This window comes from Lepidothrix coronata, unplaced genomic scaffold (assembly GCF_001604755.1).
Source record: "Lepidothrix coronata isolate B3197 unplaced genomic scaffold, Lepidothrix_coronata-1.0 Scaffold25, whole genome shotgun sequence".
NCBI classification, from domain to species: Eukaryota; Metazoa; Chordata; class Aves; order Passeriformes; family Pipridae; genus Lepidothrix; species Lepidothrix coronata.
In genome coordinates this window covers 2,307,121-2,333,701 of record NW_016690205.1, presented here as the reverse complement: position 1 = coordinate 2,333,701, position 26,581 = coordinate 2,307,121, and the positions used below count along the sequence as shown (strand labels likewise).

The 26,581-nt window shown below is 40.9% G+C and overlaps 1 protein-coding gene across 8 annotated transcripts in view; it reads left to right on the top strand.

The window, feature by feature from the left end:
* The window catches only part of FGFR2 (fibroblast growth factor receptor 2), an 83,748-nt gene extending 62,210 nt beyond the window's left edge, over positions 1-21,538 (top strand). For all 8 annotated transcript variants that reach the window (XM_017809256.1, XM_017809258.1, XM_017809262.1 and 5 more), the window contains 9 exons: positions 3,279-3,430; positions 6,509-6,630; positions 7,245-7,355; positions 8,141-8,331; positions 11,244-11,366; positions 12,638-12,708; positions 14,462-14,599; positions 15,413-15,518; positions 19,736-21,538. In XM_017809256.1, coding sequence (XP_017664745.1) covers positions 3,279-3,430; positions 6,509-6,630; positions 7,245-7,355; positions 8,141-8,331; positions 11,244-11,366; positions 12,638-12,708; positions 14,462-14,599; positions 15,413-15,518; positions 19,736-19,900 — 1,179 coding nt within the window. In that variant the 3' untranslated portion in view covers positions 19,901-21,538. The remainder of the gene's footprint in view (positions 1-3,278; positions 3,431-6,508; positions 6,631-7,244; positions 7,356-8,140; positions 8,332-11,243; positions 11,367-12,637; positions 12,709-14,461; positions 14,600-15,412; positions 15,519-19,735) is intronic.
* The last annotated feature ends 5,043 nt before the right edge of the window (positions 21,539-26,581 follow it).

The window sequence follows — 26,581 nt, the reverse complement described above, 5'->3', positions numbered from 1 at the left end:
TGTAGATTAAAATTGACCGTGCCTACTGACCTTGGAATAGGTAGGATTTTCCTCCCTGTTTTATGGTGTGCTGTAAGGCAGTGAAAAAAGATGCTTAAGGGATGGGATCAAAGGTTAATTCTTTATTATTGCAGGAAAGGTGAAAGGCCATTTTGAAATAGAAAATCTCCTCCAACCACAGGCCAGACTCTGTTGGCTTCATCTTTTTTGGAGCAGATTTTTATAGCCCTTGAGCTCCTGTAACTCCTTGTACTGCTCCAGTTAATCAATCAGAAGAATATTCCCTGGGAGTACAGTCCATTTTTCTTCTCCCAGACACTGAGTAGTTCCTCTGGATTTCTCATCATTCCTATCCACGTTAATGCACTTTGGTTACCTACAGCATCTCTGGCCCATCATCCAGTTCTTCTGTGAAGTAAAAATGTGCAAAAATGTTAAAAGGAGTGTTTTAGTTTATTGCAAGTTTACATTTATAGGCTTTACCCATGCTGAGACTGCTGGATGGGGAATGTAGAGCTAATGAAAAGATGAAACTCTGGAAGAGATCCAAATAATTGTCTGATACAATTATTGTGTTTCATGAAAAAATAAAAGACCCCAGAACATTTTGAACCATTTCTCATGTGTAAGGTATATAATCTAAATTTTTTAGCTTGATTTTCGTACCTTCCTGATGTCCCTGAAGACAATGGCTATAATGGCAAAGACAGGTATGGAAGTAAAGGCAATGTTAATAAAGAAATAATAATCAAAACTTGAATAAAGATCTTGGTAGAATGGCTGGAGAATAGGAGGTAGATTTTGGAAATATGGAGGAAGTGGTCATAGAGTGTTAATAGGATTATGGTGAGAGATGAAAAAATGGAAACAAGAAGTAATAGGAAAATGGAATTCAGGAAAGTCAGGGGTAAGGGCAGAGGAAGTGCCACATTGGTCATGGAGATTTGCACATTTCTCTGTGCTGAGCTGGTTCATTTTGTGAAGCATCATTTTTAAACTGTAATGAAATAATGAAAATGAGCAAAAAAAAAAAAAAAAGGAAGTCTGATTCCAGCCCTGGTTATTATGCTGGTTTATCCAGCAGGTGAGTTCCCCTCTGCAGACTGGCCATGGCAGCATCTCTCTGGAAGGACTCGGTTCAGTATTCACTTATGATTTATTTAGAGCTCCATAGTCTGCCTTAATAGTACTTTTCTGTTTGTATCCCAAGTGGTCACTGGATTTATTTTCCTAGAGGAACGTGCCAGGTGCTTATATTTGCTGAAAGTCAATATTATCATTCATGCTGGTGGGATGAATGAGGAGGAAGCAGTCCACCTCTCTTTTTTGAATGGTGGCCTTGTTTGTGCAGTTAGACTCTCTCCTTCCATAGGCACCACATCTTGCCTGCAGGAGCTGCTTCTCATACCAGGAAAGGTCTGTCAGCTGCAAATCTGGTCACCAAGATTAATTTTCTGATGGCTATCCTTAACACTTTCTTCCCAATGAAACCCTTCCACTCTTAATCTCTGATCTTAGAAAGTTGTGTCAAGAAGACAAATGCATTTAATGAGATGGGTTTGAGGATGTCCAACAGCAAAAAGAGCTCACAAACAAAGCAGATGGTGAGAAATGTGATGAGAAATTTGAGAACCTTAGTCTTGCCAAAACACACTGTGTAAAAGCTTGACTTGCAAAAGCCTTTCAGTCCCATTCTGAGGAGCTCAAGTAATTCTGTGTGCTGAGACACTCTAATTCTTGATTGGACTTAAGGAACCACAAAGTTGGACTTCCCATATGTCATAGAGACAAGTGGATTTTGTGTCCATATCACTATGTCTCCCTGATTTGCACTTTAATGCTGTTAGGATCTGTTTGCTTATAATTGCTTTTTTAATCTAGTTATAAGGCCCATGGAACCAAACTGTAGCCTGGTGACATTTTACATGAGCAAATGTGGTGTCAAAGTCAAGTCCAGGTGATGAGGATGAAGGTGGAGGGTGGTAGTTCCTCTGGTGTTCCAGGCTTCCAGCTTGGGCAGGGTCCAAGAGAAGAACCTCCTGCTGCCTGGTGTGAGGATGGGTACCAGAGATTTCACTGTGAAACAACCTGCAGCCCAGCTTGGCCACGGGATTTGGGCTTGGCCAAGACTATCATGGCCTGAAGAGAGAAGGAGGATTCACACTTCAAAGAAGGGAAGACTGGCAATACAAGCATTTTTTTTTTGTGTTAGTATTCACTTGAAACTCTGAAGTCAGCAGATGACAGGCTGCTGCTTGCAGGTTTGAGGAAAGAGCATTACAGAAGGTTCACACCATTCACACCAAAATTACACAGGTGGAACAGCTGCCTCCTTTTTCAGTACATTTATCATTAAGTGCCTTTGCTGCTCTAAGGAAAATGTTGAGGCTGATGAGAAATCACACTCCAAAGTTTCAAAACATCGGGCATTAAATTATTTTTAGGAGCCCTTCTCCACGTTGCCTGCAGAATCTTTAATTAAGAATGTGGTTAATTGAAAACTTAAGTATCCCCCAATTATTGTAATAGCTTCTTCATGCTTTTAATATTGAAAACGTGAAAAATATAGAATAATAGAATCATGGAGGTTGGAAAAGACCTTTAAGATCCTGCCAAGTCCACCACTAAACCATGACCCCAAGTCCTATATCTGCAGGTCTTTTAAATCCCTCCAGGACTGGTGACTTCACCACTTTACTGCACATCCCGTTTCAAAGCTTGACCACCCTTCCGTTGAAGAAGTTGTGCCTAATACCCAATCTAAACCTCCCCTGGAGGCCACTTCCTCTTCTCCTATCACTTGTTCTTTGGGAGAAGACACCCACCCCCACCTGGTTGTGTGGGAAAAGCCACGGTGACATGGGCAACTAGAAGTGAGTGGAAGAAGAGAATTTATTGGTCAATTCTGCTTATAGTATAAGCTGCCCACTTAGATATCTGAGGGTGGTGATGTAAATGCTGTCAGTTGATTAAAAAAAATAATCTTAATTTGATAAACAAATTAATATATTCTGAGTGAATTTATGTAAAACTTATGTGGATTTTGGCCTATGGGGCAGACTTAGAGCCTTGGCAGCAATGAGAGTCAGTATTGTGCTTACAAGGGAGGGTAAATGAGAGAGCAGTGCACTAGAAAAACGACTGTAGATTCAACCACTTCCTAATACCATGGTTCTGAGCTGGCTTGGTATCAGGTACTGGTGGTTTTCAGATTTTGGGTCGAGATTACATCTCTGCCTTCTTTTCTTTTCTTCCTGCATCTTGCATTGCAACACCAGGTGTCTGCGGACTCGAGCTCCTCCATGAATTCCAACACGCCCCTGGTGAGGATAACTACCCGCCTCTCCTCCACTGCTGATGCCCCCATGCTGGCAGGAGTCTCGGAATACGAGTTGCCAGAAGATCCAAAGTGGGAGTTTCCAAGAGATAAGTATGTAGCCCATTTCCTTTGGCACTACCTACACGTCTGAAAAACCTAACCCGTTATAGGAGGAGGCATCTTTCCTAATGTTTCCCAGGGTTTCTTTAGTTTTAAAGAAAAATCTCAATTACCTGAACCTCCTCTGAACATCAAAATTCAAATCAATTACCTGGAATCAGTTTGGTTAAATAGTAACTAAATTTTCTCTGCCTGTCCTTCTGATTATATTTTCAGATTTCTTGTGGGTTTTCAGATACTCTGATGAAAGGTAACTCCTCTGTTAGGAAATGAGTGACTATTTCAGATTAGGTATAATCTAGACTGGGAAAAATGTCCACATACAAGCATTGTTGAAGGGCAGTCAAGCTTTCCCTAAACAATACCTCTGAACATGAAACCATGTTTCTTAGTCGACTACTTAATTGGTTAATATTTAAAAAACAGGTAATACAGTATCATGTAGGAGATACAGAAAGTCTAGGTTTTGCTATTAGACAACCTTTTCTTTCTGTCAGGACTCTGGTTAGGGTTTGGTGTTGATTTTGCATTAACCTGTATTAGTGGAGATGATGATTTTTGATTTAGGGCAACATTTTGCATGTTGTGTGCATGTATGCACAACTTCTGTGGTTTAAAAGTATTAGGTTTCAAGCAGAACACACTGAATTCTGATATATTCAAATTCACGTGGCTACATAATATTTTCTTCAAAGTCTGTTCACTAACATGCAAAATGAGTTTTTGAATAATATAATTAAAACTGTAACCATATTTCTTAATATAAAAAAGACATGCAGAAGAGAGAGAGTATTAACACAGGTAGAATCGTGATTATTTATCAGAGTTAGTACTAACTCTAAGAAGTCTTTAGGTGTCTTTGACAGTTCTGTTTGAGAGTTCGGGATTGTAACTTCTGAATAGAAGAACTGCAATTTTGAACCTTTTGACAACTGTTCTGGAAATTATTTTATTGATGTAGCTGAAAACTAGTGTAAAATGCTGTAATTGCCACCTGCAGCATTCTAGTCAACAGTGGGGGCCTGTCTGTGTGCTTCTCTCAGCCCATACCCTGGGGGGATACACTAAATGCGGAAAATTTTAGAGTTGCTAAACATTTAAACCCAGCGTTCAGCACAAATGGAGGGGGAGCAGATTTGCAATGAAAGGAGGCTATTTAGAGGCAGTTTATTAGGTTGGGGGGCAGGAGGCACACAATGAGGGGTTTGTTACTTTGGTCCTAGCAGGGCAATGGCACATAAATTAACCAGTTTCCAATGCAAATGTTTGTTCTCTGCCAAGATCCTAAATTCAATTTTAGTTCTGGAGAAAACGCAGGATGACCTCAGCATAGCATATGCTGCCCTTGCACCTTTTTAAACTCGCATTTGCCTTAGAAACCAATCCAAAACAGCTCGAAGAATTCTCACCAAGTCAAAGCCCACATTTGACGGAGTGTGCTGGCTGCCCTCGGGAGGAACCACCTCTGACTTCTGTCCTGTGTCTGAGCAGATAAGTGAGGATTTCAGATCACTTAGCCCTGGTCTAACACTCTTCTGCTGATGGCTTGACAACCTCTCGCTGTGTTTCACGGTGATGGACAGAAGTCCATGCTTTTTAAGAATGAGTCCATGTATCACATCTGTGAATCCCGCTTTTGACCATGGAGAGCCAAGTCCTTAAGAACTTCTTTATGAAAATGTTTGTCTGAATCTGGCCCCTACACTGGGTTACATTAGCAGCATCACACTCGTTGAGCACCCTCTCTGATTCCTGCACAGCACTGTTCTGGGTGTTACATGGTATTCTCTTCCAGTAAAGGAGACCAAATCTGGCCCTTAAGCACTTAGGCTGGAACAAAAAAAGATTTTGCCCAGAGGCTTCGAAGTTTGTTTTTTTATTCTGTCTCTTTCTCCTCATGAAGTCGAGGTCGACATCTCTGTGTCTGTCAGAGCCGAGCAGGTTTTGCTACCAGGTAAATGCTCCACAGAATGCACTCTGCAGAGCCCACTTAGTGACTGCTCCTTTTAAAGGGGTTTTATGTTGGTGCTGTGATTACAACCCAGTTTGTTTCTCCGAGTCTCTGCCTCCCCTCTATGAGCTGAGCCCAGGAGCTGCAGGCAGGAGGCACCTTCTGGTATCTTCTGTCTGGCCACCCCATCAGTCACTAGAAAGAGAAAAGGGTGCTGTAATTACCCACAGCTGGATGTCAACTGACTTGCTGTCTGTGTCTTTTGGCACAAGAGATCATTAGGCAAAGGATCCCCAAACAAAAAGCAACAATATGGATTTTGAGCTAAAATATAGCTGCCTGACAGTGTGTGTGATTTTCCTTTCTGTGTGCACTGTGCTGTTATGTCACAGGAGTTAATCATATTTAAAACATTCCTCTGCTCTTGACACCACCCTTAACATAGTTCTCAGCTCCATCAATAAAACAATGTCCAGAACAGTTGTCAGAAGGCTCAAAATTACAGTTCTTCTATGCAAAAGTTACAACTCAAGAACTGTCCATGACAAAAGGTGTTATTTTCTCAAAGCCACCTAAAGACTTCTTAAAGTTAGTACTAACTGATAAATAATCATGGTTCTACCTGTATTAATATTATCAGTCATCAGCTGCCTGAAAGCAACCACAGGGCAACACACACAAAGAAACTTTTCTTCCACGTCCCTGCAGTCCATGTGAAGACGAAGATGAGTGGCCGTGCTACAGTGACAGGAAAAGCTGGCCCGTCGCTGGCTGCTCCTGAATTCCAGCCGCGGTCCGATGCTCTCTGAAAGCTCTGCCCCTCCATGCTGTGTCTCCCTGCGAGCCATCGAGTACAGCCTCTTGTTACAAGGAGAGGGAGAGCTTGAAAGCTGGGTTTGGTGACCGATGTGCCTTTCTAGGTGCTCTCCCATCCCTTAGAAAACACGCTCGGGCGCCCACAAAAACCAACGCGGGCCCGGGGCCTTATTGGTTCCGTGTGATAAACGCTTCGTGCTGCTGCAAGCTGTCGAAAGCTTTTTATATTTTAGCCCTGGAATTTTCACTGGCTGCACCCCTTGCCCAGCTGCTGTGTGTTAATCTGCTGTTTACACCTCTAGGCTGACGCTGGGCAAGCCCCTGGGAGAGGGTTGCTTTGGGCAGGTCGTCATGGCCGAAGCGGTGGGGATTGACAAAGACAGGCCTAAAGAAGCAGTGACCGTGGCAGTGAAGATGTTGAAAGGTAAGAAAATTGGGTGATTAGGGATCAGAATGGGTGATATGGCTGTTCTCATATCCACAGAAAGTTTCTTTTGTGGCATCTGAACTCTGTCATCGTTGTGGGGGGGGTCAAAGAGCACATAGCTGACCTCAGCCTTCAGCAGTTTGGGGTGTAAATCTGCGCCCTTGACAGCCTGTTTATCTTGAGCAGTGAGTATTTAGGAGCCAGGAGATGTATTAACATCGTGTGGGTCTCTCTGCTTTTAGTTTATTTCATGTCAGAGGCTATCCATGTGTACATCCTACCCCATTCACTCCAGGTGGTTGGTGCCTATTTATTTTGAATTTAATTGTGAGGGTAGTTTGCAGGAGAGGTGTAGTTATTGGAGGTTTGATAGCTAAAGACAGCTTTTTTATGTCTGATATTGCTTTGCTGCCTTTTAACATTAAACACTGAAGACTAGGTGAGTCCATCAAAGAGGTTGATACTATTTTATTTAAGACATAACATATGACTTTGTATAACATATGATGTGTTCTGCATTTTGAGTCACGTCTTTTACACCACCTGCTGAGCCTTAGTGAAGTTCAGGCTGGCACGCTAGAAAATATGAACTGAACCTGTTTCTTCTACAGATGATGCCACTGAAAAAGATCTGTCTGACCTGGTGTCAGAGATGGAGATGATGAAGATGATTGGGAAGCATAAAAATATCATCAATCTCCTTGGAGCCTGTACCCAGGATGGTAAGTAGAGAAAAGAAAGCAAACCAAGACTTTCCAACGGGTCTGCGAAAGTCTCATTAATCATAATTTTTCGAGAGGTTTTAAGGAAGCAGTCATGCAGTGATGGGATTTTTAGGTATTTCTCTAGCTTAACAGCAATATTTTAACTTCTGTGTCTCATTATAGCTGCAGCCTTAATATGAGAAGGGGTACTGTATCATATGAAAACTCTCTAATCCTTTGCTGTAGGGAACAAATGACCTTTTGCAGGGGCTTTACCCACGCCTGTTGTTCTGAATTGTCAGTCCTGCTTTAGGAGAACTTTTATCCCACGAATTTGAAACGAGCACTTTTAGTCCAGGAAAGCTAATTATGCCACGTAAAGCCGTGCAGAATGGCATAAGACTCTGGAAATTAAAAAAAAATAATTTAAGGAGCACTTTCCCCATGTTTGAGATCTCACTATGTTTTTTGATTGAAAATGTTCATTTTTCAGTACATGGCGTGGTCTGAAAGGAACAGGCACGGGGTCAGGGTTTAGGTACTTTAAGCCACTAATTGTATTGTAATTTAGGTACTTTAAGCCACCATCCTGCTGTGGAGCTTTGGGCCAGTCACTTCACCAGGTCCAAACCTCCTCTTTTTTTTCTTCTTTTCCCTTCAAGTGGTGTTTACTGATTTCCCCGCGTGACATTTACTGAATCAGTTAATTTATTACAGAACGCCGAAAAAAGCTTCTTTACACAAAAAAACCTTTTCCCCTTGGACCTGACTCCCAGTTTCCCCCCGTTTCTGTTCCTCCCCAGGCCCGTTGTACGTGATAGTGGAATATGCTTCCAAAGGGAACCTGCGGGAGTACCTGCGAGCTCGCCGCCCCCCGGGCATGGAGTACTCCTTCGACATCAACAGGGTGCCAGAGGAGCAGATGACATTCAAGGACCTTGTATCCTGCACGTACCAGCTGGCAAGAGGCATGGAGTACCTGGCTTCACAAAAAGTGGGTAGAGCTCAGCAAACACCTCACAAAGCACCTGACGTGTGTTTCCTCGGCGCTTTTTTTCCGGTTTAGTTTTTGTTCTCGCCTCGTTTATGTTCAAGAATTTGCTGGGAGAGTGAGCTTTCTCAAACAAGTTGCATAACCCATGGTCACGGAGATCAGTGGGAAAATTCGTGCACTTTAAGTTTTTCATCTTTTGTTTAACAGTATTGCTAAAATGAGGCCCGGAGTGGATCATTTAAAGTAAATATTGCATGCATATCTGCAGTTTGAATTCATAAGCACAGGTGGTCACTTGATTACACAAGTCACATTACTCCACCCATGAGACAGCAGGCTCTGTTTGCCTTCTGTTTCCAGTCAAATCAACCAGATCCATTCACATAGTGATGTAAAACAAATGAATTCAGTTACTGAAAGGATTTACAGAATAATAACGGGCAGAGTTAAGAAGGCCCAAGACACCAGGGCAAAAATAGTGAACAGAAGAGGCAAAAATAAATGGAGTGTATTAGTCACTTAAATTATGCACTTTACTTTAAACTGGTGTTTGCCAGGAGAGCAAGCTTGTTGAAAGAATTTATTTATCCTGTCGTATCCCCAGACACTTATTTCTTAAACTTGGTCTTCAAACGTTATTTTTTTTAACCGGTAATTTGATTAAATTATAGTTATGAAACCTTAAATAGCCCTGTATAACTAACTCTGTAAACATACTGTGGCTTGGTGGACAAGCAATCATGAGTACCCTGGGTGGTGTTTGGGACCCAATGGTTAAACCAGAGCAGCAGATATTGATGATAAGAGCTTCCTGCAGGGTGTGGAGTGGTTAGTGGGATTTATACTGATTTCCAGTCATGCCCACTCCCAAGCACAGAGCTGTTTTTAACCAAAGACCAGAGCTGAGAGTGACTCTCCATTCCTGTTGCGTGGAGTCATGATTTTGTTACTGTTTTTTTCTGCACTTGTAGAGGTTGGGGGAGAGAGTGAACCTAGGTTTAATTTTTGCTTTTTATTCTTTTGTTTTGAAACAGTAAATCTTAGCGTAGTAGGGTCAACAGGGTGATGTGCATGACACCAAAACTCTTCCAATGGAGTAAGCAGGAGTATTGATTAGGTGACACATCTCAGGATGTCTCTATCTAAGATTAATGAAACTCTTGCCTGGCACTGAGCCATGTCTCAAGAAAATAGAGCTGATGTGAAAGGCAAAAATAAATCTTTTGATTGGCAGATCTTGAGAACGGGCGTCCTGCTGAGAAGCTCAGAGGTACCGTTGTAGGACACTGCCAAGAAGGTGTGTGCTCACACAGATGGACACACAGCATCCTTGGTGCAACTCCTTTGCAAAAGCACTTGATTGGTGCTGTGCTGAACTTGACAGAGTGTGAGGCAGAGGGAAAACAAAGGCAGCACGTAGCAGAACTGTGCATTCCGGTGCCTCAGATATCCCACCATTTCTGTTTGTGTTTCACGAGTCCTTTTCCCCTTAGGGATCCATTTACTGAGCTGGAATAATAAGAGAGCTGGTCTTCTCACGGTATTTCCATCAAGCAGGAGCTGTGAGAAGGCCAGTGTTCTTGTTATTTAAACCAATAAATGGCTCACTGAGACTTCAAAAAAAAGATGATGTTTATGCCCCTACTTTTTGCCTTACAGAAAGTTTTTGCCTTACAAGCAGTTGTACTTTGAAACAATATCCCATTTGCAAAGTTGGTTGGATACTTTTGAAAGTAGAAAGGGTGGCCCATGTTGTCTCTGCTACCATAGCATTGCTGATGCTGAATTAGAGGGCTGATTGGATGCTGAAATCATCTACTGTTGTCCGTTCCTGGGCACACGAAGGCATTGCTGGAGCAGGATTTTCCTGGCAGTTTCCCATGGCTTAACTGAGTGTGGATCAGAAATTTCACGGGCTCATTTGGCCCATGTGGGATAAGAGATCTCTGCAGATTCCTGGGGCAAATTATAATGCAAGAAAGAATTTGACTGTTGTGTTGCTTTTTGTAGTGGCTTGGTCCAGCATGCCTGTGCACACACTGAAATAAAGAGTACAACATAGAGTGACCCAAAACTGAGGAGGGCGGGAAAAATATATGTTTAACTTGAAAATAAGCAGAATACCCTGGTGGGATTCCAAATGCCACGTTTCTTCCCATGCTCCACTGCCACATTCTATCAACCCTAATAACGCTACTTAAACAGAAGTAATATCCAGAGCAGTCACAGAGTCCTTTCAGTGTCAGGGTAGTGCTGACATAAGGAGACATCTCTCAGGAGATAACATGTTTAGTTTCAGTATCAAGGCTGTTTTAAAAGCAAACAGCCAAGCCCCAATTGTTTTGTTTTTTTTTTTTCTTTTCATCATTAAATTATTACAGTCTCATGGTTGAAGTAAATATACACACCCTAGACATCTAGTTTACAATTATATTAATATCTTTAATGCTAAGAACAGTTGCACTGATCCAGATTGTCAAGTTTGAGCTCTGGTAAGACAATATAATTTAAGAGAAGCAACACAATAAAATGTTCATTAACAGTATTTGTAGTGAAAGTGCTACAATACCTGTACCTGGGCACATGTAATGGAGAGTGAATCGCTTGGCACCATTTGGGTCACCTCCCAAGCTTTCAGCCTTAGCCAAAATAAAAGTCTTAAGTAGACCAGGATTTTCTAAGACACTGCTTAGGGCCTGTGTTCAACTTGGAAACAGCAGCTGAGGGGATGGATTGCAATAATTAAGAAAATCATATTTCACGGGCTTGTTATCAATGTGTGGCTTTCCCACCTTGTTATTCAGGTTAAATCTGTAAAGGAGACTTAGTTATGGTGCTGGAAGCATTGGAAGTGCTTTCACTTTTTACAGCAGTTTATTTCAGTGGCCTGTTTTTTTCTTCTTTCTTTCCAGTGTATCCATCGAGACTTGGCTGCAAGAAATGTTTTGGTAACAGAAAACAATGTCATGAAAATAGCAGACTTTGGTTTAGCCAGAGACATCAACAATATAGATTATTATAAAAAGACTACTAATGTAAGTGGATGGTTTTCTAATCTCTGGAAACAAGTGTTTCTTTCAGTGATTCATTTCAAAACTGTGGTTGTAAACTTAATGGGCTTCTTGTACAGCAGCCTCACTTTTCATCGCTGACAGAAAACAGGGATCAAGGACATAAGGATTTCTGTCCCCTCTTACAGTGACAGCTAAAAAGATAAGCAAAGAGGCTGTATATTATAGGATTAGAAATGCTAAAATACAAGAACTTTTTTTTCCTGTGTCCCTGACTCCAGCCACTTGAAATAAGTGGAAATTAATAATAAAAATCCTGTTTATGTGTGGTGATGCCACGTACAGCTTCATGCCTTTGCCTGTACTTAGTTTGGTATGTACAAACTATGGTGGTGATATCAAAGTGGGGCTAGAGGTTGAGAAAATGGATTTGTCCCCCCCACACTGCCACTGGTTTGCTGTTTAACCTGTTCCAAATCAAGAAGATAAAACGTTTTTGATGTGGTATTGGTGCCTAGTTTGAATTCCTTGCACCCCCTCAGGGGTTCTCTTAAGGTCCTGCTGAGCTGCATTTGGGTTTTGATGGGAACTCTGCAGAACTCATTGAGTTTTTCAGAATTTATTATGTATGAATATGACTTAGTGTTAACAATCATGTTAAGTGGCTTGTCTATGAAAATCACTAAGTGATTAGTGGCATTTTGCTGGTAATATTTGCCTACTTCCAAAAGCCAGAAGAAGAACCAGGTACAGCAGTACTGGAGGGAATTCAATCTTCTTCATGTCACACTTAGCACAGTTCCTGAGCTCCAGGCAGACTTTGTGTGCAAAGCAACAGGCAGCTCTGACTGTGAGCTTTGGATCACTGCAAAAGGAACAGAAAAACAAAATTCTTGGGTTTAGTGATCAATTTATTTTTGCAGGCAGGCCTGGTTTTCAGAGGTTTATTAATTGTGGTGTTTTTGTCTTTAAGGAGCCCGTAGTAAAATGATATTTTTTGTTTTGATCTGCTTATCCTATCGTTCTCCTAGCAAGCAGTCTGGGAATGTTTTGGGGAAGTCTCAACGCTTTTAATTTTATCTTCAGTGTTTATATCCATTTAACTTAACAGTGTCCCCACTTTTGCACATTTTACTAATTTTTCTGAATATGTTAGAGGTAAATTATGTGCTGATTTGCATTAACAGACTTCTCTTTGAGAATTGATTAATCTTTAAAAAAAATTATGATGCTGGAATCATCCTGGAAATCGCTGCCATTGTAATTTTTTCTTCCCTTCCTCTCCAAACTCACAGGGACGGCTTCCAGTAAAGTGGATGGCTCCAGAAGCTCTGTTTGACAGAGTTTACACACATCAAAGTGATGTGTAAGTGGTCTGATTTGAATGGGGTTTGGGGGGTGGGAAGGGAGGTTGTTTCGGTGTGTATCTGTAAAAGTTTGGGATATTTCAAATGTATTTTGCTGTCGTCCTTTACCTTTAAGAGTTTTCATTCTGCTTCACATATTAATAGATGGAACAGGACTGGCCCTTAGAAAGTGAGGATTTTATGGTAGACTGCTAACCAGTGCTCTGTTACTAATCTGCCCAGCTTCAAAGCACATGAAAGGTGGAAAATGCTAACCTCCTTCTGTCACTGCGGAAGTTTCCCCCCTTGAACTTATTTACGGATGTGCAGCTACAAAGAGTCTATCTAATTTGCTTGGCTTTTGACATACTCTGGACTTCCTTCAGGTTTAAAAAAAGAGAGAGAGAGAGAGAGAGAAAAGAAAGTAAAAAAAAAAGGGAAAGTTCATGAAAACTTCTTATAAAAATCCGTGCTAAGATTAGGTATAATAAAACATAGACTGGGCATACTGGAAAAGATTTCGCTGGTTTTTAGAAGTGGTGTTGCTTCCCAGCAGTAGTTCATAGGTAGTAGGAAATCATTGGACTCTGACACTCCAAAATCTTTTAATGTGAGCACAGAGTTGTTGGCTGATGCAACTGCTCAGGGTTTATTCTGCTTGCTATTAGAGTTTGGTGTGCATTGTGCTTGAAGTAGACGTGTATTTCTTATGCAACACAGATGAAGATCTTAAGTTTTTTATTTCTCCAAGAGAAGCTGTTAACTGTAAAGGGCTGGATGCTTCCCAGCACAGGTGTAAAAGGTTATGCATGTCAGTGCAGGGTTAAAAAGAGAAAAGGCAGGATGGAGAAAATAAGAAGTATCTCCTCTGTCTTTAACCCGTGTGCACTTCCCGAGCTGCTCTCTCCTTATGAAAACCATTTACTGAGGCGTTTCCTGCAATCTTTACATCATTTACAAAGGAAACTATATACACAGGTTAAGGCTGGATCAAACTTGTGTTTTAAAATAACATCTTGGCAAAATATTTAGGCGAATGCGAAGTAAACCACTTCACTGGTTCGGGACTGAAAGTCAGTCCGAGCTCCTCAGCGCGAGTGTTTCAGTGCCGGGCCTTGGAGACTCTTGGCCCCATGGTGGCTTTGAAGATGGCTAAAGATAATATTATTGTAAGTTTGTGCAAACAGTTTACTAAAATGCCCTGCTGCAGAGCTGGGGGAGCTGCAGAGGAGCTCAGGAGCCAGTGCAAGCTGTGTGCTGTTGCTCACCTGGCAAAGCTGCCTGCCAAAGAGCCCCAGGTTGCCAGCAAGACGTGATGAGGCAGGCAAGCAGGCAGGAAAATTGCCTTAAAATTATATCCTCCTTCATTTCCTAGCAAAAGTTAACAACAAAAGACAAAAAAAAAAAAGAAGAGCAGGGTGATGCAAAATATTTTTGTTTTGAACAGCCTGCTTTTTCCAAAATATCCTGCCACATAATTGCAATCCAGCTGAGCTGTGAGTGTTCTGTAAGTCATTAAGCTGTGAAGATGCAGTTCTTTGCAGTAGCTCAGAGCACATCAGACAAAGGCAAAGGGTGTCTTTGGAAACATGCTGGGGTCAGTCCCCATTCTATATGCTGTCCATGCAGCTGATGCACTTCCAGATCGCTGTCCTGCTCCGGGCAGTCAGAGCTGGGCAGAGGCTCATTTAAGCATCTCCTAGGAGGGACTGGAATTCTCTGTTTCCAGCAGTCATGCAGATCTACTAATGCAGTTTTCTCTTTGATTTGCAGCTGGTCATTTGGTGTGTTAATGTGGGAGATCTTCACGTTAGGAGGGTCACCCTACCCAGGAATCCCAGTGGAGGAACTTTTTAAGCTGCTTAAAGAAGGGCACCGGATGGATAAACCTGCCAACTGCACCAATGAACTGTAAGGACCCTGATTTGCTGTACCAGGGTTGAAGGGCACAGTTGCACTGAATTCACATGTTTAATGCTACCCCCAGCAGAATCAAACATTTTCAGAAGTGCTTGACTCTAAAAGTGTGGATACATGTGTGGGTATAGATATGTAAAGAAAGAATATGAAAAGGATTTCAAGGAATGTTTGGAAGAGGAGGCTTCTCTGCACACCCTGCTGTGATCCTATTGAAAAAAGAAGAGATTATCTGCAAGCCAGTCTCTGACAGTGTTTTTACGCCCATATTTGTTTTAATATTGTTAACATGAAAATTCATAAATGCTGCACATACCACTGATCATATGTAAGGCACATCAGGCTGCTTTTGTACACCAAAAAACACATCTGGGAACTTCTGTGTTAACACAGCATTATCTCCTGGTGATGAGGGGAGTGTGCTTTCCCTTTCTGGTATTTCAATATAGACCTTAACTATTTTTAATTATTTTACCATTTTAATTTCTTCACAAAGACTGCAGTCCCTTAACATGCAAAAAATACCGATTCATGTGTAATTTAATACCTTTGAAATTGCTGGCACAAAAGGCTGCAGAACTGAGTCCACAACAAGGCAATTTAGGCACTGAGCTGGGGAGAGACAGAAGCAGAAAGCACCTTTTGAGGGCAGGGAGTGTTGCACGAGTTTGGGAATTCAGTGGTCCGTGTGTAGGGCTGTGTGTGCTCCCTGCTTTGCTGGTGAAGAACAACATGGGCTGTGTATGCAAAGGTTTTGAGGAGGATGCGTGATTTTAATTAAGCCAGGCAAATGTGTGTTTCTTGCAGCTATATGATGATGAGAGATTGCTGGCATGCTGTGCCTTCACAGAGACCGACTTTTAAACAGTTGGTAGAGGACTTGGATCGGATTCTCACCCTCACAACTAATGAGGTAGGTAAATTGTTTCCCTCCATAAGCTGCTGATCAGGACAAATGGTTCAGGAGACAGATGGAATTTATTTAATTATGGAATCTTGCTCAAGTTCATTTCTTGTTCTGTTTGTCGTTGTGTCCTCCGAGGTTACACACAGCTAAACTATGTATCCTGTGAAATCCTCAGTCTCTTGCCATTCTGCCTTGATTTATGTAACTAAAAAGAAACACACCACTAAACTGGTTTTGTTTATTGCATCTCCTGATGTTTTGAGGGACTGCAGGCGTTGAGAGGCAATATTTGTGTTTCAATGTCAATGTCACGTGAAGGAGAGACGGAGAGTCCGTGGTGTTTTTCCATTTTTCGGCTTGGTTCGATCCCCACCCACGATATGTAGGTCAGAAGAGGAGAGATTGTCAATGGCAGATTTCAGATGATGTGTCTGAGAGTGAATTAGGTTCAGTGAAATAGCTCTCTGTGGAGGGAACGAGGACCCACGGGGGACGTGCAAACAGCCATCCAATTATCCAAAGGTCCTGCCTAGCACTGCTTCAGGTTGGGGTATGTGAATGCAAAAAGGTTTTATTTGAAGAGCGTTCTTTCAGAGGTCTGAGATATTATTAGTTTTAGCAAGGAACACACTGATTAGGGTATTCACACAGGAATCAGTTCTCTTATCACTAAACCACATGCACCTTTGAGGAAAATCACAAGTGATGGAAACGTTGATTCTTTTGGTGGAAACTTCTTTTAAGAGAAAATACTTGGTGTCCCAGAAATATTCTACAAACTCCTGTTACTTCTGAGAAATTATATGTATAATGGGAGGAAAAAAAAAGAACAAAGCACTTGCACAGGAAAGTTGCAACAACTCATTTTGACTCATTTCAAAATGAGATTTTCAGATTTTTTGTATTGCTTCTTTATAAGGGGAGAAGGATAGGAGAAAAATTTGAATCACTTGATATGGCCTCTCAACATTACATTCTAATTTTTTAGAATTATCAGAAAAACAAAGAGTGGATTCTGGAGGAGCTTTAGGAAAGCCTGTATACAATTTAGATGACTGGAGAACCCGAGTCAAGAGATGCCATTTTTTTGTAATCATCATTTGTCCAGTAGATCTGGTTGAAAAAGATTCTTTGGCTTCAGCAGCAGCTATGAATTTATCTTGATTCTGGTTTAAAGGCTTACTCTAAAAAGTGGCATCTTCAGGAATGGCTCAGAGATGGGGCAGGAATATGTGCTCCCTTACGGAGTCGGTGACGCAGCTCTGTGTCCTGGTACCATTTTCACCTCATCCAGTGCTGGCTGCCTCTTTTCCTGCCTGATTTATATATGATTTCACAAGACCAGTTGGATGGGCTGGCTGCCACTGCGGACTGCTGGGTGGCTTGGACTGGATACGTGTTTGCAAATTCAAGAGAGAGGTTCTGGGCTGCAATTCTGAGCCTGGGAAAGGATACTGCTTGCTTTCTTTTTTGTGTGTGTTTAACCGCCTCGCCTTCCCAATTCCGTACTGCTCATAGACCTGGAATGATCTCAAAGGTAACCTGAAAAGGCCTTTGGGGTTATGTAAATTACTTAAGAGTAGAATCATAGGAAAAACGGATGGAAAAAGCTTAGGAACACGTCCAGTCCATCTGACGGGCCTACGGCGGGATCCACTATAGGTTTGTCATTCCTGACAGATGTTTATGTAACTTGTCCTTAAAGATCTCCACTGCTGTGTTTCGGCATCGCCCCTTGACAGCCCCTTGCTTTGTTCCTCTAATCTTTCACCATCAGGCATTGCTTTTGTCCTATTTACTCTGGACACAGAAAGTAAATTATTTTGCTTGTCTTTGTGGCGCATTTCACTTTCCTGTCGTCATCTCAGTGTCTCCTGAGAACTCCAGCATTTTCCTCCATAGCTTTTGAGATTTCTGATTTTGTGCAATCTGCACAGTTTTCCAGAAGTGGAGGTCCTTCATGCTTCAGTGTGACAGTGCTTCTGATTATCCTCTCCACAGTGGCACTTTGCCTTTCCCCCCAGAATCACACTTGACATAGGGTCAACCTAGTTTACCCAACAACCTAAAGAATTCCTAGGGCAGCCAATAATATCTTCTACGTTTGTGCAAGTAATTATTTCTGCTTAAACAGTGAAGTCTTGCTCTTTTCTGTGTTGAATAGTCACCTGTTGAGTTTTAATGGGTTTTCTTGTTAGTTTTTTTCCCCAAAAGACCCTATTTCCCAAGTTTCCGTGAGCCACATGAGCAGAAGTCACCAAGAGTCAGTGTTCTGGCTGTGTTGTTATATCAACACCAGGAGCCAACTTGGGTGTTAGTTCTTATGCCCCTTGATGTGACTCTGGCCATTGACACTGGATAAGAATGTGGGAGAGGGGATATGGATCCTCCCTTCAATACTGAATTCATGACTGAATTACATCAAGTCTTTTGATATGACAAGCCACATCTTGATAGCCCTTGAGAAAGCCCTCTTGCTTCAAATACTGGGATACTTTCCCATTCTGTCTATCTAAAAAGTGGCTGATTATTTCTGGTCATTTAGGACTGATTTTCTAATCCATGAATACGTGTCAGAATTGCCCTTGTGGATTTTTCAAAAGCCTTGGCAACCGGACAGGCAGCAATCAATAGATCCAAACTCCCTTCTTTTGCTCCCTGTTGTATTTCTCAGCATTTTAAAACTTGCATTCCACACCCTCCTTCCAAAATGGTGACCATTTTTTAACTATAATATGGTAATGATTGAATGTCTGACTTTAAAAAAAAGTATGTTGGCCAAACAACTAAATTACCCCAAACCTAAGCACAGCAGCATAAAATACTGACTGAGGTGGAAGACTTGTCTCGTCACTATGATCATAACTTGTGGTTTAGCAAATGAAGAGATTGCATTTAAATGAATGCAGCTGCTTTTAGAAGTTGAAAGAGAAGGAACATTTCAAGGGGAAAAATAACTTTATTCTCTTGCCAAAACTGTTGTTTCTAGCGAAAGAGCCTTAACCCAAAACTTGGATTCAGCAGATGATATTTCCTTTTTTAACGACTGCTTTGGTCATGGCTACTCTGGGACACACAACACACACACACACAAATATGCAGTGTAAAAAACCCAAATCTTTTGAGTTTAATTTTGTTTTTCTTTCTGTTCTTTTTTTTTTTTTGCACGTATGCCACTGCGTGTTTAAACACAAATTTAATATCACGAAATATAAAACAGATATTCTAAGTGACCGAAGGAATATAAAGTTGGAAGTGTCTTTCCCTCTCCAAATCACTACCATGTGCTAAAGAAAAAGTGGTTCTATTTAGGATGAAATTTCATTTTTATCATTGCGAGTGAAAAGTCCTCTTTTGATGTGGTTGCCATGTTTATTCCCACTGACACAGCTAATGCTGGTGATGTTGGACTTCAGAAAATACCGTGTTATTGGTTTGGTTTTTCTTTCTCTGCTCGAGCTCCTTGTTCTATGAGATGTTTGTGCAACAGGCAGCTTTGAATGCAGCTGATTTGCAGAAACGAGTGTAGTTTTTAAGCTACTTCCTTTTACCCACGTGTTGCCGTGGAATTTAGGTGCTGAAAAAAAAAACCCAGAGCAGTTAATTAGGGGTGAGAGAAGAAAGGGTCTATTTGCCAAGGCTAAGATGTTACAAGACACGCGCTGGCCGTGCCTGAGATGTTACATTTTTTAATACCATCCATCCAATCCCAGATGTGTCCACCCTGTGGCCTTTACTCTGGGCCACCCCAGGTCCACCCCCTGAAAATGCATCTGGGGGCTTTTTGGGACCCCCTGTTCATCCCATCTTCCTCCTCATCAGAGCACAAAGGGTACATAGTCACCCAGTTTTTGACCGTGTTCTGTGGTTTAGGCCCTGATATGCTGTTCTGCCAACAATCTAGACTTTGCCTTGACAAAAGACTAAACATTTCTATTGGATTCGGGAGTAGGATTGATATAGGGAGCATAGAATGGGGTAAGAGGGTTAAGGAATGTGCAGACAAGGGTGCTACAGAGAAAGGGATGTAAGGGAGGCTGCTTTTAGAGTCTACTTCCACTACTTATAAAAGTTACAAGTCTTACAAATATTAGAAAAATAAAAAAACATTAGGGGCTTAAGGCATCACACTGGATGGTCAACCCAAATCTGAGCAGGGGTGACGTGTTACTGTCAGCTTTGCTCGCTGTCTAAAAAAAAGCACTTTATTTGTTCTGTTACAGGAGTATCTGGACCTCAGTGGGCCTCTGGAGCAGTATTCACCCAGCTACCCCGACACGAGGAGCTCGTGTTCCTCGGGCGATGACTCGGTGTTCTCTCCCGATCCGATGCCTTATGAACCTTGCCTTCCCAAGTACCAGCACATGAATGGAAGCGTTAAAACATGAAAAGAAGTCATGCAGAGGAATAAAGAAACATCAAGCTACCTACCATGTACCACACCAAAGCTTTTCTCCAGGATCCGAAATGTTTCTGCTTGTACATATGAAATATGGGGGGAAAAAAAAACCAAACCCAACAAAACCCAGCTTGGAGGAAAGCAGTCAGAACCTGCGTAAAGAATCTCATCCTTTGCAACTTTTAAACGTCCCCAACAAAGAATGTTTGTGGGCTGTGTCCAGATACCCATCCCCATGAATTTTCTGGCTTCCTGAAAAGCTGCAGCAGACTTTTGTTTGTACAATGGACCCAGTTGGACTTGAGGCAAACTCGGGGGGTCTGCCTTTCTTGTTTATTTTGTAATATTTGGAGAAAATATATGTTGGCACACACTTACAGAGCACAAAATGCAGTATATAGGTGCTGGATGTATGTAAATATATTCAAAATATGTATAAATATATATTATATATATTTACAATGAATTATTTTTTGTATTGATTTAAAAAATGGATGTCCCAATCCACCTAGCAAATTAGTCTCTTTTTTTAACAGCTATTTGCTAAATGCTGTTCTTACACAGAATTTCTTAATTTTCACCATCCAAGGGTGGAAAATACTTTGCTTTCAGGGAAAATGGTATATCATTAATTTATTAACTAATTGGTAATGTACAAAACAGTTAATCGTTTATAGGGTTGTTGTGTTTTTGTAATTTAAATGGCATTTCTATGCAGGCAGCACAGAGAACTAGTAGATATAATGCTCAGACTTTACTAGTTTTCAGATCTTAAAAAGAAGAAATATTTACAGTATATAACTAATTTTGGGGAATTAAACTTTTGATTTATTTGTGTTTAAATACTGCAGTGTCAGATGATTATTCTTATCAAAACCAAATCCTTTAACAAGAAAGTCTTTTATTCTCAATACCTGTCACTTTAGCAATTTAACTCTTCATCAAGGTTTCCCATGGCCAAAAAGCAGAGTCATTCCACACCAAAAAAAAAAAAAAAAAAAGAAAATTTTAGAAAGGGTTCTTAAAGAAAGGAAAGACATGAATTTGTCTATAACCATAGCAGAACATGCTGCTCTAAAAGGGACTGAGCCTCTACCCTGAGTTGCACATGCATCAAATTAACTACAATTCTCTTCCCTGAGTTGGATAATAGGTTCCAGATCTTTTGGCCTGGATCTTTTGCCTTTTAGACTATCCCTCTATTGTAACTTAAGTTAAAAAGAGAGAGAAGTTGTTTATAATGACAATTTGCCATAGGAATATCAGCGTCTTTTTAAGGGATTAATTCATGCTGACTCCAGTATTTCCTTCTGATCCATTCCATAACAGTAGGTATAGCACTGGCCTCTGCTAAAATATCACTGTTGTTTGTATCTTTTTACGGAAGTCTCGTGTTTTTACTTTCAGAACACTCACACTGATGTGGCCATGGAATATGAATGCAAATTACACTGTTTTATGTGGTGGTGTGTTTGTTTTGTTTTATTTTTTTTTTAAATATTTTTTTTTTTTAAATTGGGTAAAATAAGTATTAAAATCTGTTAACTTTTGTACTGACAATAAAATGTTTCTACAGATCTTAATGTTAAAATTACAAAATAAATGTCATGCAGCTTATTTTTCCTAATCCTTTGTGTCATACAAAATGGTTTCCTGAACATCAAGTGATGGAACACGTCCAGAAATGCTTCCTTTTGACCTTATCATAGATCCTATATTACAAAGCAGTCCTTTCAGGAATAGTGCTTTTGCCTCTGTCTTGTAAAAGGCCCACTCATGAATAGCATGGGTTCTTTGAGTAAACATATGTACAGTCTTTGGAGGAAAATGGTTTGAAGTGCTCATAACGTAGACATAAAGTACGTTCTCTTTTTCTTTAGTCAGGCTATGTCCTTTAATTAGTGAGATTTCTGATTCATACTGGAAAGGCTGAAGGACCATTTGCGTGGGAGAAGTAAAAAAAAATGTAACAGATGGAAAGAGACAACATGGAAAGAGTATAAAAGTTTTTTTATTATTATTATTATTTGGTTTTTTACTTGAAAACAGAAGGAAGACACACCAAAATAGCTAGTGCTTGAGACAGAAATGGGGACTTTCGGGCATATTGCTGCAGGTTAGCCAGAAAAGAGGTTTTGGATGTGGTCTTCCACCACATGCTGTAAAAGTTCTTCAGACACTGAACTGTTCTTTCAGGGTTTTTTGTCTCTTTCTACTTTGACTAAAAATCCCATGCCAATCCCAAGAAACTTTCTCAAAAAGTTCATGTTAAAAACTAGATTTTTCTACTAAGAATTATCTAATTGCAAAATTCCCGCTGACTTCACTAAAAAACATATTCCCTTTCCCCACGACATCTAGTAATTAGCTACTGTTGGACAGAAAGCACAATATTTGTAATGACACACGTCTGGTTTTATAGAGTTCTTTTAGAGGCTCTCAGAAGATCTTGAATCTTGCTCTGCTTGTACTGAAATGGATTTAAATGCATCTTTCCTACTTTGGTGTCTTTTTAAAATAACAGTATGTAAGCACACAGAAAAACAGGGTGAGAGGTGCTGCTAAATAATTTTCATTTATTTGGTTACCCTGATTTTGTTTTAAACAGTTTGTTTGCTTTTCCTTTGTTCGTTTTTTAGCTCTCAAAGAGTTAGATTTGCACCTTGGTGATAGCTCACAGTTTCACAGATGTTGGCTGAGGTGTGTTACACCATCTCCCTAATTTTATAGCGTAATCCTTGGATTGTTTTTATTCTTTCCTGCTATGTGGAGACTTTCTTGTCCATTGAGTGGTGACCAATTTCCTTCTCTGAAAACCCTGGCTCTAGAGCAGGGCACAGAGGTCTCAGTTTTTGGGGTAGAAGCAGAATATCCTCTGTGTGTGGAGTTGCAAGAGAAAGAAGGAAGCAGAAAATCAAATCTGCCATTGAAATTTGCTCAAAGGGGAAATATTCCTTATCTGTGCCTACCTTTGGAAGTTTCATGAGAAGAAAGGGTTGGGAATTTGGATTGCTATCTCATCTAAAAATGAAATTGCCTTTAATAACAGGAGCGATAATGAAGAGTAGCATTTTTTCAGGAAATGGATTTATATTGATATGGACAATGAGGGTTATGTTCTGTGGATAATCAGTTTCCTGCAGCACCTAATTGTTTCTTATCCCCTCTTAAAATATTGACTTGGATCAACTCTGCATAATATTTGAGAAAATACGAATGTGGAAATAGTGTTTGTTATGGCTCAAATCCATAAACAAGTTCTTATTGCCTGTTTTGTTGGTTTTTTCCCACTGTTTTACTATCATATAGCAAGTAGTATGGGCTCTATCCATCAGGTAAGAATATAGCATCAGTTCTGTCTTTCTGATGATTTAATACCATTCAATATCTGCTTCATTATGCTTTTGCAAAAGTAAGAGTTGAGCCGTGTCTTGAGTTTCGAATCTGTCTAAAGAAAAATAAGTTTACTCTTCTATTTCTGGAAGTAACATGAGCCAAGCTGTGTGCTCAATCCAGTAATTCTCATGTCTAGCCCTTGAGAAAAGAGCACTACAAAACCCTGAGATTTAGAGACCATCATTTTAGTGAAAGTTTCAGTGATCTCTAAGTAATTAATTAAACCAAGAGAAAGTTAAGAGTTGCCTTGATCAAGGTGTTAGAGTAAAATGCTCTTTAATAATTATTCCCTAAAAGCTCCAGTGCCGGTTGGAGCAAACATCCTCTCCTGTGGCTCAACACTGAGAAAAATCCATCAGGCAGCTGGTTTTCATGTTTCCTCTTGTCCTCCAAGTCTATGATGGGAAAGTTCACATCCTTCAGATCCCCAATAATAAGTTTTGGAGATTTTCTGTAGTCCAGGAAGTGGCTGCTCAAATCAATGCCTGTTCAGGAAAGGTAAAGAACTGTTAGAAGACAAATCCCTTAGCAAACCTCCAAGAGACTTTAATGTGTTTTAATTTCATTTGCATTTTTTTTTTTAAGCAGCCTTACATACTTGAGGGGGAAAAAAAAGAGGTAAAAAGCTTGCTATTCATAGAAAAAAAAAAAGCCATAGAAGGGGGGAAAAAAAGCCAACCTACCAACGATTGTTTTTGAAAGGTCATCTGTCCATTCTGTAATCAGGAAGTTCTGTAGCTGCATAATTTGATCTAATAATTGGAAAAATTTCATTGATTTTTCCACAATAAATGCTATAAATTTGTTGTCATGAGGCATAAGTTACTTCCAATAATTTGTGCTTGGAAAGGCCTGTGTGTCTTTGTACTTCTGAGCTTTTGTCACTGGGAGTCCTGAATGTTCCGAGCAGCTTAAATGCACTAGACTTTGTGGAGCAAGTCTTCTTTTTTGTCCCCTTTTACCAGGTTTGCCTTTTAACCAGATTTCCTGTAAGACTCCTAAAGGAGAGAGAAGCTGGACATGGTCATTCTCTTCACAGGAATGCAGAGAGAGAACAAGGGAAGAGGCACCAGTTGCTTCAGGGTATTTCTATGTGAATTTTAGAAGCAATTTCTTCACTTTGGGACCACTCAGATGCTGGGATAAGCTGCCTAGAGAAGCCTGGATGAAAATATTCCAGACTTGGCTTGACAGGGCTGTGGATAACCTCGTCTGGATAACCAACACAAGGTTGGCCCAGACGGTCTCCGGGGTCCCTTCCAGATGATTCTGTGATGGTTCCAGATTCTCTGTGGTTTTGCAAATCTGTGTTACTGGCCAAAGGTAACCCAGACCTGCAGCAGAGTTCTGGAAAGCTGCGCTGGCACGTGTTGAGGTTGGGATGTATTGTTCAGTAAATTCAATTTAGTGATGCACTTAACGAGGGAGATGTCCCCCTCTATTAAGGATGTTAAAAGTCAGGTTCTGGCTTGCTTTGATTATCACAACTGGCCAAAAATTTTGTGATTGGATTCCTATGCAATGGAAAACACTGTTTTGTCAAAAGCTTTCTAAAGCATGAGTGTCCTGCAGAAGATGAAGTGTTTTGACTTTATCAGAATGACATGATCCTGTCATAGTCATCTTGTCAGAAGGAAATGAAGTCATTTTATGTTGCAGCTATTTAATAGTAGACAACAGCATATAAAGTCAAAGTAAGAATGGAGTATTTCGATTTTATCAAAACAGAATGGTTAGACTAACCCAAAGTGACATCCAGGTACTGCAAATAACTGCACTTTTAAAATGTTTTATTTCCAGTTCAGGCTGAAGATGAGGTTTCCCTGAAGAATACACTTTTAAGTATCAAAGATGTTTATATTGCTCAGACTGCCTGCTAATATTTTGACAGGCTTTTTCCTGATGCACCCGCTGTTGTCCCTTCCCACCAGAGGCTGTGAGTGAGGCCAGGGGCCAGGATATCTTGGGATGGTTTGTAAGGAGCCTGGTACCATTCCCACTGCCCAGCACTGTGTGCTAATGAATTACTGGGAAAGCTTTTCCAAAGCCTCAAAGGATTTCCAGGGAGGACTGGTATTTCTTTGTGGCAGAGGAGCAACTCTTCTGCTGTGGCGTTTGAATTGTCTGAGGCAATAAGGAGAAGGTAGAGATAGGACATCAGATGAGAGCCCTGATGTCACTTCTGTCTGGGGAAATCTATGGCCCATTACACTGAAACCTATGTGAAATACAATTTATGGAAAAAAAAGTCAATACTGCCAAGGACTGTTTTAAAGACATCTGAGAGAAGGTAGCCGAGGTACAACATTCTGTCTAGACATGTTTCCCTGGCACAACTATAATTTTTTTTTAGGGCTGTTCAGCAGCAGGCAGGGCTTTCTTTTCCAAAAGTTTGTTGGCACAGAGGTGCACAAATTGCCAGCTGAACGCTGCTGTATGGCTAAATTCAGTAAGTGGCAATGATGCTTTGGGTGTTCAGAAGAGCAGCCACACCCAGGGCTGGACAGAGGGACTGTGACAGCACTGGAGTAAATGGAGCTGCATCTTCTTGCATGGTGCCTGAATTTCAAGTGGTATGTGCCAAATCCTAAGTACCAGGAGCTCTTGAGAACAGTTTGCCAGCACAAAAGCTCCTGAGGAAATGCTGGGCTGTGATGAGGTCTCACGAGGAGAGCAGTGAAGCACCGTGGCAGAAGGAGACCCTTGTTCTTTTGCTCAACCAGCTGGTTTTGGAGTGGATAGCACAGAGCCCTCAATGTGCAGTTTCTGCTGGTACTAAATTAGTTTGAAGACGAGGAACCTTTTGGTGCGACCTTCCTGCTGACAGAAGATGCACACAGAGGCCTTCAGCCACGGTCTGCAACCAGTGAGAAAGGAGGGGAGAGAACTTGCAGAGCTGGCACGGGATCTTAATTCGAGGTGTTTCCTTATGAGACTGTTCATTTTCTCCCCATCAGCCCCAGGACCCGCTGCCCCGAGTGCCTGTGTGCTTCTCTCCTGTGCAGCTGCTGATGGTTTTGAGCAGAACTGCTGGCAGGCAACTTGCCTGGCACATCCAAACCTCCCGAAGCATTTTCTGTCATGAATACCCCTTCTTACTAGTTTTCTAGAGTAGAGATTTCATTTACCTTTCGGTAAGATTTTTTTTTTTTTTAAACTGTTTGCATTTTTCAGGTTACAGATTTGAGAAAAAACCCAATCATTTTGCGTTTCTGCTGGGAATTGTAAGTCATAAAAATTTGCCTATATAGTTTTTCAAGTTCATATTTTCCCT